The following is a 14003-nucleotide window of genomic DNA, read 5'->3' on the forward strand; positions in this document are numbered from 1 at the left end:
GTGCTTCATAACAACAGCCGTGCTGCTGTACATTTCAATGCATTTACATTGTGGCGATGTTTACCCTTCACAGCCATCGTCAGAGAAGAGTGTTTACACAGCAAGACAGAGAATTGCGTGTCCAAAATGTAAAAACAGAACCCAGTTTGAGGCTTGGCAGCAGTAAAATGTTTTAATTTGAATTCTAGTTGAATTCCCGACTCTGTGGCTTTTGGTTTAGCTGACTGTTATTTCTTTACCAGGAAGATATTGTGCAATCTGGGCTGCGGATTGTATTGCAATATTTTATGCCAGTTATTTTAATTATTTTGCAAATATTTCCAAGTGTCCTTAAAAAGACTTTAAAGGCGTGGGGTCCAACACTACACGTTTTCATAAACTTATTACTGGTAGACCTGCCTTTTAAACACACGTACAAAATATGATATTTGAAGACGGTTCCTGCAAAACATTACCATAGTACTGTAACAAAACCAGAGGATTCCTGTTGTTTTTAATTGTTTACATTTGTGTTACAGCTTGATGATATCATTCATATATACTGCTGCTAATGGGGGTCCACACAGCCAACACGTTTCCTATAGATTAATGACTGGCTAATGACCTAATGGCTATCATCCCCAATTGTATATGAATTCCATTGGAAATACCTGCTCTGTGGTTGCTATTCCTATTATAAGCTGTAAAGAAAGGCATTTCAAACTGTTTTATGTGTGTTCTGTGTTTGTTTCATGAGCTTTTCAATTTATCTGTATGATAACCCAAGCTTGTTTTTAGTCCCTATGTTTCTTTCAGGCATATCATAAAAAACAAATGAATGTGGGGCAGCTTCTAAGTCCACAGGTTATCCAGAAGCACCCAGCTATCTCTTCATTCATCATGGTAAGTCACCCTGGATAAGGGCGTCTGCTAGGAATTCAAACAAGTATACACCTGAAAAAAGTAATCCATGCGCTTATGAGACTTTTTGTAAATGGCTGTTTCTTTTAAGAAATGCTTGGAATCTCAGTCTTTTTTAAAAGGGGTAATAACCGTGGTTAAAAACACATTTGATTTCTTACTGATTTGCTGCTGTTGATCTTTTTTGTTTTCAAGACTTTATTTCCACTTCTGATAAAGTCTGTTTATTTTCCTGTCACAACACCAGAAGTTCACTTCCTGCATTACAAATAACAGGACCCTGCCTGAGTCTTACATCTACGTGCCACGCTGCACCCAGGAAACTACACAGGGGTCACGAGGGGTCCAATTACGCGTGACACAGGAAGTAAATCAGGAGAGCAGTTCCATCAAACTCTTGTCAGACAGGAGACGCAAGCGTCAGCCGAGTCAAAGTGAACATAAAATCTGAATCGCTTAGACTTTTAAGAGAAAGTGAACAGTATCACAGTATGAATGGATCTAGACAGTGTGCAAAGCATGGGAAGAGTGCACCGACTTCACTCAGAAGACTTACAATTGTATACTGTACAGGCATTGAATTTCCATTTCTGTTCGAGATGCTCATTAGTCAGACATGTAGGCGGGTTGCCACCGAGACGAGACTGTTAGAGCTGATCAATGTGCAGCTGCCTCAGAAACAAACAGACAAAACTATGAAAAGGACAAGTCAGGGAAATGCCAGGGCTGGGTTTCCCATCTGATTTCCGGGAATCTCCAGGAGACATTTAGAAACCGCTCATCCTGGAGGCTTTCACAGAGAGCAGTCGCAGTGTGTTGCTTATCCCCTGGGATACACAATGCTTTTCCCTTCTCTCTTAAATAGTATTTGATGCAAATCTGAAGTTGGTTAGACAGGAAATACCAATACAAATTCAAGGGTTCCAGACCATCCATATTATGTTTATGAAACATTGGACACAATTTTAGGTTTCTTGTGCACCCATAGAAACATAGCAAATGTGTTTGAAGATAGACATAGGTATTATTTCTTTAACCCAGCTCTGGTATAATGTAACTATCTATTTGCAATCTTTAGGTTAGAGATCACAGCTTGTTCTGGGTCGTCACAAGATTATTTATTTATTTATTTATCTATCTTCTTTGACTATGTACCTTGTATATGATGACATGCTAATCAATTACACTGTTTCAAATATGTATTTTTTTTGTAATAACCATTGTTGTTTTTGGAGATGACTATTATGTGTCTTTGTTATTAAAAATTCCAATAAGATATTATTCTGGCGGAAAATAAAAGAAAAGAAAAGAAAACGGTTACTGTACAATCTACAGTTACAGCTAGAGTTTTATAACCTGCAAACCTGGGAAGAGAGTTCGGTTTTAAAAATGAAGAATGTCATTTCCCGAATGAAGAAAGGTGTTGCAACACTGGTGTCCCACGTTGCTGTCTGCTTGTGGGAAGTTGGCTTTAACCTCAGAATGACGTCTTTTGCAACACAGATCATGTGTGCAACAGCGCCCTCTTGTGTTCAGTGCAAGAAAAACAAGCCTGTTGATGATCTTTCCAGGCTCGAAGATGTGTTGAAAAAGCCCCTTTCATTTACATTAAATAGTCCAGTAAATAGGATATGCGGTATGAGAGTAAATGTTATTGAACATATTTTATGAAGCAAGTGTGACTGCAGAAAGTGTGATTTTTTTTTTTACCTTTCTACATTTTAAAAAGTGTCTTATCATTACAGCACAATGGAAAATCAGGTTTGAATCATTCAGATTCCTTCTGGGTTCTGTTGCTCCACAATTGAGTGATTCGCTTTTTTCAGCTTTTACCTTTTTTGTGTGCTTGTCTGGAGAATCCTAATTGCTTGCACAGAACGGCCTTCCTTATTCAGTTCCAATCATGTGACAGTGTGACCTTTCAACTCTGCCACCTCTACATTTACATAGCCGGGGGAATAGGTGGGACTGGCAGAGTTGAAAGACATGTATTTTTGAAACTGAATCCAATCAAAAACCAAGTGTTACTGGAAGCGTATTGATAAGAGGCCCTGTGTATTCAAGTAACACGTTCAGCAAAGTGTACACACACACTGAAACTGTATTATTGTATGCATATTAATAAAACTGCATAAAACAAACACATAGAAGAAATGGATGACTGATACAATACATGCTTTTTTAAATAAGAGAAGATAAAAAACAAAAAGTACTAGATTTTTTTATTTTTTACACTTGCTCAGAACTCAACTGTACTGGTATTCTTACTGTATCAACATATTTTAAAGCTTTCACTGAACACAAATGAGATGATAAATATGCAATAAACATAACAATATTAACAAAAGCAACACTAATAAAAATAATAAAAGTCATATTGGACAACATGTCTCCATTGGAGACATAATACAAGCATACAATATGTTTTCAAGTGCTGTATCAAATCCCTTAATAATCAGGTAGCATTATATCTGCATACAGTAGGTTTTCAAGTGCTGTACCAAGTCCCTTTATAACCGTAGCATAACATCAGCATACAAAATGTTTTCAAGTGCTGTAACAAATCCCTTAATAATCAGATAGCATTATATCTGCATACAGTAGGTTTTCAAGTGCTGTACCAAGTCCCTTTATAACCGTAGCATAACATCAGCATATAATATGTTTTCAAGTGCTGTACCAAGTCCCTTTATAATCAGGTAACACTACATGTGAATAATGCAGATGAGCCACTCCTGTACATGTCCCAGCAGTGGCTGAGTCCTTTAACTGAGCTGCTGAATCTCTGCTTCCTTCTCCTGGCTCTCATCCTCACGCTGTCCGCTAGTAGTTCCTGCAACATTCCTCCACTTGCCTGCCACACACAGCGTCAGCCTGTATTGACTCATATCCATGACTCTGTACTATCAGTAATAGCTATTCTCTAACAGAAACTAAAGGTAAAAACTGTGTGGTATTATAAGGCAGAGCTGTTTTAAGCAGTCCTAAAAAGAAGCTTCATAAGATGTTGACAGTTTTGTGTGTTATATACCTTATAACTGAGCATTTACAGTTCTGGATGTATTCAGTATTGAACACTAAGCTTGGGAGAGCTTGTATATTCTGGTTCCTCAGTGCAAGCAGATGTGCGCGCCCTCATCCCAGGCAAACCCTGCTCTTCCACTACGTTCCCAAGTTCAATCTTCTTCTGCACAGCAGCAAAAGGGCAACCACAAAGGCATCCTCACTGCCACTGTTTGATTAACCTCATTATTTGCCACAACTTTGCTGCACATGTCTAAAATGCTCCTTATTTCTGAGCTGGGAATATCTCCTCTCCATTTTAACAGGGCGCTGAGTTGCTGAACGCTGCAAAATGAAAAGAAAAATGAATGCAAAGTATTAGAATAGTTTTTTTTTGCATGCAATAATATTGTTAATATGTAGACTAGCAAATATTTCACACATATATCAGATCCTCAGCACTTTATCTTACCTTATTTCTGGGTTGTTTGAAAAATAAACAGCTGCGTCTAGTTTCAACGCTTCCGGGTCCTTTGTCTTAAGAATGTCATTTACACGGCAAATGAGCCCGACATGATTTTCAACACCTGGACTCTACAACCAAAAAAAATACAAAAAACACAAAAAAGTAGTATTGCTCTTATTGTTATTGTCAGGGCATTCTTTTTTTCAGAAACATTCAAGTATTGTCTTCTGTTTAAGGCAGGGGTGTCCAATTCCACTCCAGGTTTAACAGGTAAAATGATATCATCAACTACTTCCGGGTCTGGATGGAGTTTTAATGGGTTAAATTAAACAATTTAGTGGAAGAGCCAGCTTTGGACACCGTTGCTTTAAAATATTTGAGTGCTTGAATTTTACAATTGAATTAGGAATATTTAATTGCTTCCTGTGTGGTAGCTGATACTCAGACCATGTGATCTACAGCATGTATGGTGTTTGATATATTGCCTATCCTGAATTAACATTAAAAAACTAAACATGTGTCTCCAAAATACGTTCAAAATAAACAAAGTCCAAAACACTTACCAGATTTTCGAATGTCCTGTGAAGTATATTTGCATCCTGATATATCCTGTGTTCAACATTCCCCCACTTTTTTAATAAGCGGTTATAGACACTATTCAGCAGCGCATTGAAGTATTTCAAGCATGTCTGTTGATAGGCTTTGTCCACCACAATCTAAAAAGTAAAATACAAGTTTGAAACCTAAAGTAAATATCCACGTTGGTCTGATGTGTGCAGTTCTTTCTTAAATGTGGTGGTACCATACTGGGTTAAAGAAAGACAGAATGCGCATGACTTTCAGAAAGTCTGTTACACTTGCAATTCTTATTTCCACTAAGAATGACAGTCATTAGGGGAAGCAACTGGGGTGCAGAGAATTGTACTCTCCGAATCCCTGGCCCTGGCCCTGGCCCTGGGGGACCCCTGTGTCTGCTGGGTTTCATTCCACCTTTCTCAATGACTTAATCAAACCCTTAATTGAACTAATAATGTGCTTAATTAGACCTTTTTCATTGTTCTCAGCTCCTAACAATTTGCCGATTTCAAGTTCCTTATAAAATTGTATAGTTTAAAAGCTGAAAACAATTAAAAAGGTCTAATTAAGCTAATGAATAGTTCGATGAAGGGTTCAATGAAGTAATTGCAGCAGACACAGGGTTCGCCCAGGACCAGGATTGGGAAACCCGGAAATCGTTTTTTTTCACAATATAAGTAAGTAAGTATTCAGAGAAAGTTGCTTTTAAATAATGACCTCCCAGATTATTCATACCTTGTAAGCCATTTGTTTTTTCATTGGAAGAGCCCTCCTGAAAAGTTCTGTAATGTCATTTATGGTTTCCTCGATGCTTTTCCCTTCTTTCTTGAAATAGTCTTTGAAGTCAAACTCTTTAACACCTCTCCCTCCCCCGCACCCCCTCCTGCTCCAACCCCTACACCCACTACATCCCCTACTTACTCGCCCTCCCTCTCCACCTTCTTGCCCCTCTCAGACTCTGACCTCTCCTCCCTGCTCCAGGGTCACAAACCCACCACGTGTGCCTTGGACCCCCTCCCCACTCACCTCTTTCAAGCTGCTGCTCCTGCTCTACTCCCCTTCATCTCCTCCCTCCTCAACACCTCTCTACTTTCTGGCATCTTCCCCTCTGCCTTCAAAAAAGCCTCTATCACTCCCCTCCTCAAAAAACCTACCCTCGACCCCACCTCCCTCCAGAGCTACCGTCCTGTCTCCCTCCTACCCTTCCTCTCCAAAACCCTCGAGCGGACTGTACACCGCCAGCTCTCTGCTTTCCTGTCCAACCACTCTCTGCTTGACCCTCTCCAATCTGGCTTCCGCTCTGCTCACTCCACTGAAACCGCCCTTCTCTCTGTCACCAACTCACTTAAGTGTGCCCGAGCTGCCTCTCTCTCCTCTGTCCTAATTCTCCTCGACCTCTCTGCTGCCTTTGACACTGTTGATCACTCTATTCTACTATCATCTCTTGCTGACCTGGGGATCTCTGGCACTGCTCTGGCCTGGTTCTCCTCCTACCTCTCCAACCGCACTTACCAGGTAACCTGGCGTGGAGCAACCTCCACACCTCACCCTCTCTTGACTGGAGTCCCCCAAGGGTCAGTCTTGGGTCCTCTCCTGTTCTCTCTCTACACCCGCTCCCTGGGCCCCCTCATCGCATCCTATGGTTTCTCATACCATTTCTATGCTGATGATGCTCAGATTTTCCTCTCCTTCCCCACCTCTGACTCCACCATCTCCTCCCGTATCTCTACCTGTCTGTCTGCTATTTCCTCCTGGATGCACTCGCATCACCTCAAACTCAACCTCTCTAAATCTGACCTCCTTTTCTTTCCCTCCTCCTCCCCCTCCTCTGATCTCTCTATCTCTGTTCCTCTGGAATCTACCACACTCTCTCCCTCTTCCTCAGCTAAAAACCTTGGAGTCACCCTGGACCCCTGCCTCTCTTATTCCCAGCACATCTCCACTCTGGCACGCACTTGCAGATTCTTCCTGAGCAACATCCGAAGAATCCGACCCTTCCTCACCAACTATGCTACCCAGCTCCTGGTCCAGGCCCTGGTACTCTCCCGCCTAGACTACTGCAACTCCCTCCTGGCTGGCCTCCCTGCGTCCGCCACCCGTCCGCTCCAGCTCATCCAGAACTCTGCTGCTCGCCTGGTGTTCTCTCTACCTCGCTTCGCCCACGCTACTCCACTACTCCGCTCGCTCCACTGGCTCCCGATCACCGCTCGCATCCAGTTCAAGACTCTTGTACTAGCCTACAGATGCCTTGATCAGACTGCACCCAGCTACCTCCAGACCCTCATCTCTCCCTACACCCCCACTCGACCTCTCCGCTCCGCCTGCACTAGAAGACTGGCTCTACCTCCGCTACGCTCCCCTGCCTCCCGAGCCCGCTCCTTCTCCACCCTTGCTCCGCAGTGGTGGAACGACCTTCCTACAGATGTCAGGACTGCCCAGTCCCTGACCACATTCCGGCGCCTCCTTAAGACTCACCTCTTCAAACAGCACCTGTAGAACTCCTCTGTTGTATCCTGGGACACTATCACCCTTCATTTAAATATGCTTTATTTTGCTCTTATCTGCCCCCTATTTTACTGCATTTAATCCTGTACCTCAGAATATTGTAATCTCCCAAGTGTTTAATCTGTAGTATTTTGTACTTAATCATATCCTGATGTAACTATCACTACTTAATCATATCCTGATGTAACTTTCACTATTATCTGCTGTATTATTGAATTGTGGTTTGTCACACTTGAGAATTATTGTATTTCTTGTTCTTATTGTATGACTTATATTGTAACACTTGAATGTATTTGTATTTGCTTGCGATTGTAAGTCGCCCTGGATAAGGGCGTCTGCTAAGAAATAAATAATAATAATAATAATAATAATAATAATAATCTGAAATGTAATATTGCATTGATAAATAGCAAGGCACGTTGGCACTCCATTGTGTCACGGGTGCGAGGCGTTCTGTTCGCTGATGAAGAGGCTGCAATCTCTGTCTAAAGCAGAGGGAGCATGGTGTTCAAAGCAATAAGGCCCCTCGTATCACCTTTAACAGTAAAATACTCTGGACACTGCTGTAGTGACTAGAAACACACACTATCCAGCCAAGTGGGTTCCCTTTAAATGAAGAGAAGTAAGCTTAATGACTACAAACAGATTCTGAAAGAAATTGTTAAAACTGTTTATCTTATCTATCAGATCTACGTTTTGTAGTCATCTCTAACTAGAAAGAAATCTCAAAAGTGACAGAATTCTGAATATGTATTCAATCTACAACATCAATCTAAAAAGTGTATAAAATCTTATTATGGCATCAGTATCTGGAAACCTCCAATCCCCTTCACCCCACAGCTGCATTCCCCATTTCCATGCACAGAGGTCCCACACACACAGACCTTGAGTTTGTGGACGGGACCTTGCAATAGCAGCTTGGTTGCCTGGGATTCTGTTTCCTCAAGAGACCTGATTGCTATTTTATAGCTATCATCCGTTTTGTCTTCTGCGATCTTCTCTACATACTCCCTTAAAAGATGAAACAATGTGGAAGATGTTAGATCCTGTTTTTCATAACTTTCAGAGTGGTTGCATTTTACAAAATAATGATCTAAAACACAAATCAGCAAGGCCAGCTGCTCGAAAAACAAAGAGAGACGCTTCCTGAAAAGGGAGCTTCTTACCTTAAATGGCAGCAATTGTTCACAATCCTGAACTGATGCTCTTCACAGATTTTCTTTGTTTTGGAACAAGTCAGTTTCTTTACATGTCCTTGGTACCTAAAAAAAGCATGCACACAATAAATTAACAAATATATAAAGTACATTGTAAACAGAAATAGAAAATTAAGTCACTTTTTTTTTTTTTACCACTTAGAATAAAATCACTTTGAGAAATTATAATTATAAAGATAGATAGGCCGGGGGCTCCCGAGTGGCGCATCCAGTAAAAGCACTCGCTAGAGTGCAGGATGCGCTCTATAGCCTGGACGTCGCGAGTTCGAGTCCAAGCTATTCCACAGCCGACCGTGGACGGGAGTTCCCAGGGGGCGATGCTCAATTGGACGAGCGTCGCCCGGGGGGAGGGAGGGTTAGATCGGCCAGGGTGTCCTCGGCTCATCGCACAACAGCGACCCCTGTAGTCTGGCCGGGCGCCTGTGGGCTTGCCTGTAAGCTGCCCAGAGCTGCGTTGTCCTCCGACGCTGTAGCTCTGAGGCGGCTGCACGGTGAGTTCGCAGTGTGTAAAGAAGCGGGAGGCTGACGGCACACGCTTCGGAGGACAGCGTGTGTTCATCTTCATCCCTCCCGAGTCAGCGCAGGGGTGGTAGCGGTGAGCTGAGCCTAAAAAATAATTGGGCATTTCAAATTGGGGAGAAAATAATAAAAAAAACTAATTGGCAACGACTAAATTTTTAGAATTTTTTTAAAATAAATTATAAAGATAGATAGGCCAAAAGGGAATATGAAGTTGTACACTTATTTAAGTACAATAAATGCATTGAAAATCTACCGATAATAGTATTAAATAATTTAAGTAAAAAGAGTGATACAAATACAGTATGTACTGCCACTGTTTCAATATTAAATTATAACCAAATATGTTCATGGTTAGGTTTTCACAAAGTACCTTTCTTTTAAAGACGGCAGCTCTGTCTGTGTCCTTCACTCTTTAAAACAGTTGAACAGGGGTGCTGATACATGAATGTGTTGATTTCAAAACAAGAAAAGCCATCCTTCCCTCACTTTTACAATTGCGTACCAATCAATGCAATTAACTTCCGCACTGAGTGTTTTAAAAGCTGATTGGAAGGGAATTTTCCTGTTTTGAATTCAACACAATAATGAATGGATGGATATAATACCTGCCTATAAATACTTAGGCAATTACTAGGACGAGTATGAGCATCAGCGCACCCCTATTGAACAGATCATGTGGTCTACCATTGTCTTTTGTAAAATCCCCTGCATTAAAAATCCCAAATACATCCATGAATGTACAATCATTCAGAAACTACTGTATTGAGGTGTATTTTCGCTTGTTAGCAGGAGTCACGCAGATTGTGGCTTTGTGCTCGAGGACTCACGACTCACTTCTGAATGAAGCTCAGAAGCTGTTGGCAGCAAATGGTCTCAACTTCACTTGTCAAGGAGTCACTGATCCTCTTTGCTTCTGTTATGGAGCTGTTAAGGACCTGCAGTGCAAGGACAACGAGACTCTTCAAACTATTTCAAATAGAAAAACTGGTTTTGAAAACACTGTATGAAACAGCAAGAGAAATGATGATTAAGGAATATTATAGATTGTTACAATGAGAGTAAAGAGTTATAAATATATCAACTAACCATGAACAAACAAATGCTAGTGCCCTATTTGTTAATAGTTAATAAAATTTTTTTTTTTTTGTTTTTTTTTTTTTAAAGTGACCAGTAAAATGAAGCTGGGTCTAATATAGCGAGTTCTTTACCTGTATAGTGTCCACGTACAGTTTAATGAATTCTTCATCGTTTCCATTTACAGGACTGCTTACCAGGGATTGAAATTCGTTCTGTAGAATATTTTCAAGTCTCCCCTCAGCTTTTATCTGTAAGTAATTAGTGTCAATGTTTAATTGCCATGCGTGTACATGCTGTAAAAAGCACCCTCTCTTGTTTTTCCAGGATTTTTTTTTTTGTTCTAGAGGGGAAAAAACAGTGGATGCTTCTGAACTACAATAATATGAGCTTCTTTCATGCAGCTATTTATTAAAAAGAAAAACAATCACCCAATGAAGTTCCTGAACCCTAAGCCTACAACTTAGACTTCTCATTTAGTGGCTTGTAAATTGTCTTAAGTTGTTTATTTGTTTATTTTTATTTTAATTGATGTTTTGTCCTTTCAGAAAAAAAGCATGCTAATGCCAATTTGGAGTAAATAGTATTTATGTAAGAGTTCATATGTACAGTTTGGAACAGTTTATTTTTCCTTTTAGAAACAAACCGTGTGGGAGTTCAGGAAATCCATACTGCTGTAGATCACAGGGTTCCCATCCTGTCTTGTGATTGTTGATTTTGCAAGCAGCCCAGCTAATAGATACTCATATGCACACACGCCAGGAACCACAGCATGAGTTAACATGCTATTCTGGTTGCCATAGCAAAAAGACATAAAGAAACAAACCTGTACCTCCAAACAAAAAAACTCCCTCACAAAAAAGAAACTACTTGGCACTGCTAAGTTCCTATAGCTATATTACTACTGTACTACTAAGCCTGTATTAAGTATTAAGTAGGACCCCACCTCACTCACGCCTCCAGTTCGGAGGACTGATACTACTGTAGTATGTCAATATCAATTATGCACCTCAGAATTTGTGGACTATATTGATCAAACTGAGCCCTTACCCAGAGAGCTACTGTATGTAATTCAGTCCATCACAGACAGACTTGCTGCCTCTGGTCTACACTGGGCTCTGCCTGTTTCACTGCCTGTGTTCTTCTGGGTGGTAACCAGTAGCTAAGCAGTCAGTGCTAGACCCTAGCAATCTGCTTCAGTTCTGTTTACCTGGATGGTGTTTAGGAGAATCTTCCGAGCTTTTTCGATCCAGGATGAACACAATACACTATCAAGGTTTTTTAAAGAGTGATCCTTGATCGCAGGGTGGCCCATTAATTGCTCACTGCAAAAAGAAAAAAAAAAAAAAAAAAAACATAACCTGAATATTCAGAGTACCAGTTACTTTCTTGATCAGACTCATACATGGTCGGCCTGTTTCATGGGTAAATCTAGTTGTGTTCAACTTCTGCTTTTTGATAATAAAAGAATAATATGTTAGGAATAACAACATTATAAATGTTTCCCCTAATTTCCTAAATCTTAAACATATTGCAATAACAGTGCTACAGGTTTTGGCAGCTTTCAAATTAAATACTGTTCCTCCACAAAATGTAATTGTTTAGTTTGGTGGTAATGTTCAAGTTCCTGCATAGTGAACAGCAGCACCTAGTGGCTCAATGCTGTACTGCATTTCTTCTAAAATCAAAATGTCATTTATCTGTCTGTTTCTGTTATCGATGTATCAAATTTTGAGGATTTATAATAATCCAAGGTTAATGAAGATATTACCAATAAGATCCTTCTGGTCCCTACCTTTTATAAGTATTTGCAACCCAGAAAAGCAACATGAAGAGGTCATTAGCCTGAAGGTTCCTCTCTAAGGCTTTATGCAGCTGGGAGAAGATACATTTATCAAAGCACTTTGCATAGGTTTCAAGCATCAGGGCTGGATTTGAGCAGTTCCCCGTAGACATCAGCTCTTTTAGAATGCTGTTTTGCAGAACGGCTAGATAGGCTTCAATTGATTCAGTCTCTTGTGATGGAAACTGCAGAAAATTTGCAGTCACTATTTTTTCCACTAGTTGGATGAATTGCTGGTGCAAACTGCTGGGCATCTTTGAAGGACAATTGTTCTCACCCCACTGGATTGCACCAATGGCAGTTTCCACAGTTTCTGTCAATGTGGTCTCTTCTTCATTGAGGGCATTCTCCACAATGCTCTGCACTTGGTACCACACATCATTGTGCCTATGGCTCACTCCTACTGTTATCTTTGCATCATGCTCACACCTGCAGACTTCAAGCATTTTATGTCCATTTGTTGAAGTCGCTACATGAAATTTCACTAGGAGACAAAGAAAAAACTAAATCACTTTCAATATGGAGCATTGTAATAGAACATATCGTGATACTTTGTAATAAAATATCCGAGTAGTTATTTCCTGTCTACTCATTTCCTTGCTGTTTTCTTCCCTTGCTGATGGCTCGGAAGTTTGAGAATCTAACCCACATTGTTCTACACAGTAAACAGTGCAAGAGTTCCTTTAACCTTGTCATTATTTTAAGTCTGACATTACACAGTGTTAAAGAGCAGTGAAACTTTCCCAAGGAAGGAACTAGGTTATGCATGCCAGTATTTTTTGCTTCCTTGTTCTGGGTTATTAATTAATTAGCAACTTAAAAGTTTTAAGTATTTCAGTAAGCAAGGTCAGCTAGTCAGTTTCCTTAAAAAATGTAGAACCTGCTATTTTATACTGTACCGGTATAAAAACTGTAACAAAGCATTTTGGAACAAACATTTGTTTACATGAGATGGTTTTAATAATACATTTTAATACTACTAATAATGTAGGGAAAAGTAACAGACAGTTAAAAGGTTTTAAAAACCTTGAGTCAGTCAATCCCATGGGCAATGAATCAAAGCATTGTGACAGCTTGTCATTAAACTGCCTATCTGCGTGTGTTATGTTAGGGATGAACACAGTGTGACAACTTTATTATACCCTATCCACACTGTCTAAATAATCAGCCACCATTTCATCATTTGATTTGCATGTGCGTTTTTAAAACATAATGTATTATTAGTGTAGTGCAGGCAGGGCATTAGAAAGATAATCTACTGCAAATGTAAGGCTTCAGTGAGCAGATCTGCATGTACGTTTGTAATCGCCATCAATAATGTTAAAAGATTTATTTTTGTTGCTGGAGTTCAATCAAAAATGTAAGAATAAAAAGTGCAACTATGCTGCAGAGTGACCCGTGTTACAAGTGCCCTCTATTCATTGCTCAGTGGTATAAAGATAATTGTCAGTGTACTCTGGTCCGCCTTACCGTCTTCTTGGGTTGCTTTGTCTTGTTCCAAAAGTGGAGCAATCTCATCCTTACTTTTACAGAATATCCTTTCCATTAACTTTTTGCAGCATCTTTTTTGGTTTGTAGAGATACCTGGCATGGTTCCCATTCTGTAGAAAAAGCATATAGTAATAAGAGGAGTCACTAATTGAAGCAGAACAACTGAACTGTACAATCCTGCCCTGTAACAGCAGAGTGCATTGTCTTTAACAAGCCTTACCATGAGCCCACACATACCGCACTTCTGCAGACCGCGATTATCAGGACATGTTATTTCCATGTCTTTGGTTTCTAACTTACATTTTTACATTTAGGAATAAATGACCAATGTGTTAATATGGGTTTTAAGGTACTGGTCTGGTAAGCAGTATATCTTACTTCCAAACAGATACAGGAACCAATACCA

General features: G+C 40.2%; 1 protein-coding gene across 1 annotated transcript; it reads right to left on the reverse strand.

The window, feature by feature from the left end:
- Positions 1–3144: 3144 nt before the first annotated feature.
- On the reverse strand, positions 3145–13793 carry LOC131697622 (exocyst complex component 3-like). The gene is made up of 11 exons (XM_058987932.1): positions 13577–13793; positions 12059–12590; positions 11474–11588; positions 10398–10514; positions 10024–10124; positions 8617–8712; positions 8335–8461; positions 5681–5794; positions 4933–5085; positions 4376–4497; positions 3145–4248 (listed from the first exon to the last, which is right to left on the reverse strand). The coding sequence occupies exons 1-11, from the start codon at positions 13704–13706 to the stop codon at positions 4077–4079; spliced, it is 1779 nt and encodes a 592-aa protein (XP_058843915.1). The 5' UTR covers positions 13707–13793; the 3' UTR covers positions 3145–4076.
- Between the last annotated feature and the right edge of the window lie 210 nt (positions 13794–14003).

This window comes from Acipenser ruthenus, chromosome 15 (genome assembly GCF_902713425.1).
Source record: "Acipenser ruthenus chromosome 15, fAciRut3.2 maternal haplotype, whole genome shotgun sequence".
NCBI classification, from domain to species: Eukaryota; Metazoa; Chordata; class Actinopteri; order Acipenseriformes; family Acipenseridae; genus Acipenser; species Acipenser ruthenus.

Bases quoted from the DNA above. Each gene is read 5' to 3' on its own strand.
- LOC131697622 (XM_058987932.1), bottom strand. From the start codon at position 13,706: ATGGGAACCATGCCAGGTATCTCTACAAACCAAAAAAGATGCTGCAAA. The intron at 12,591-13,576 runs GTAAGGCGGACC...TTTGTCTCCTAG, and splicing joins CAAAGCAACCCAAGAAGACG to TGAAATTTCATGTAGCGACT. The intron at 5,795-8,334 runs GTCTGTGTGTGT...GGTGTTAAAGAG, and splicing joins GTCCCGTCCACAAACTCAAG to TTTGACTTCAAAGACTATTT.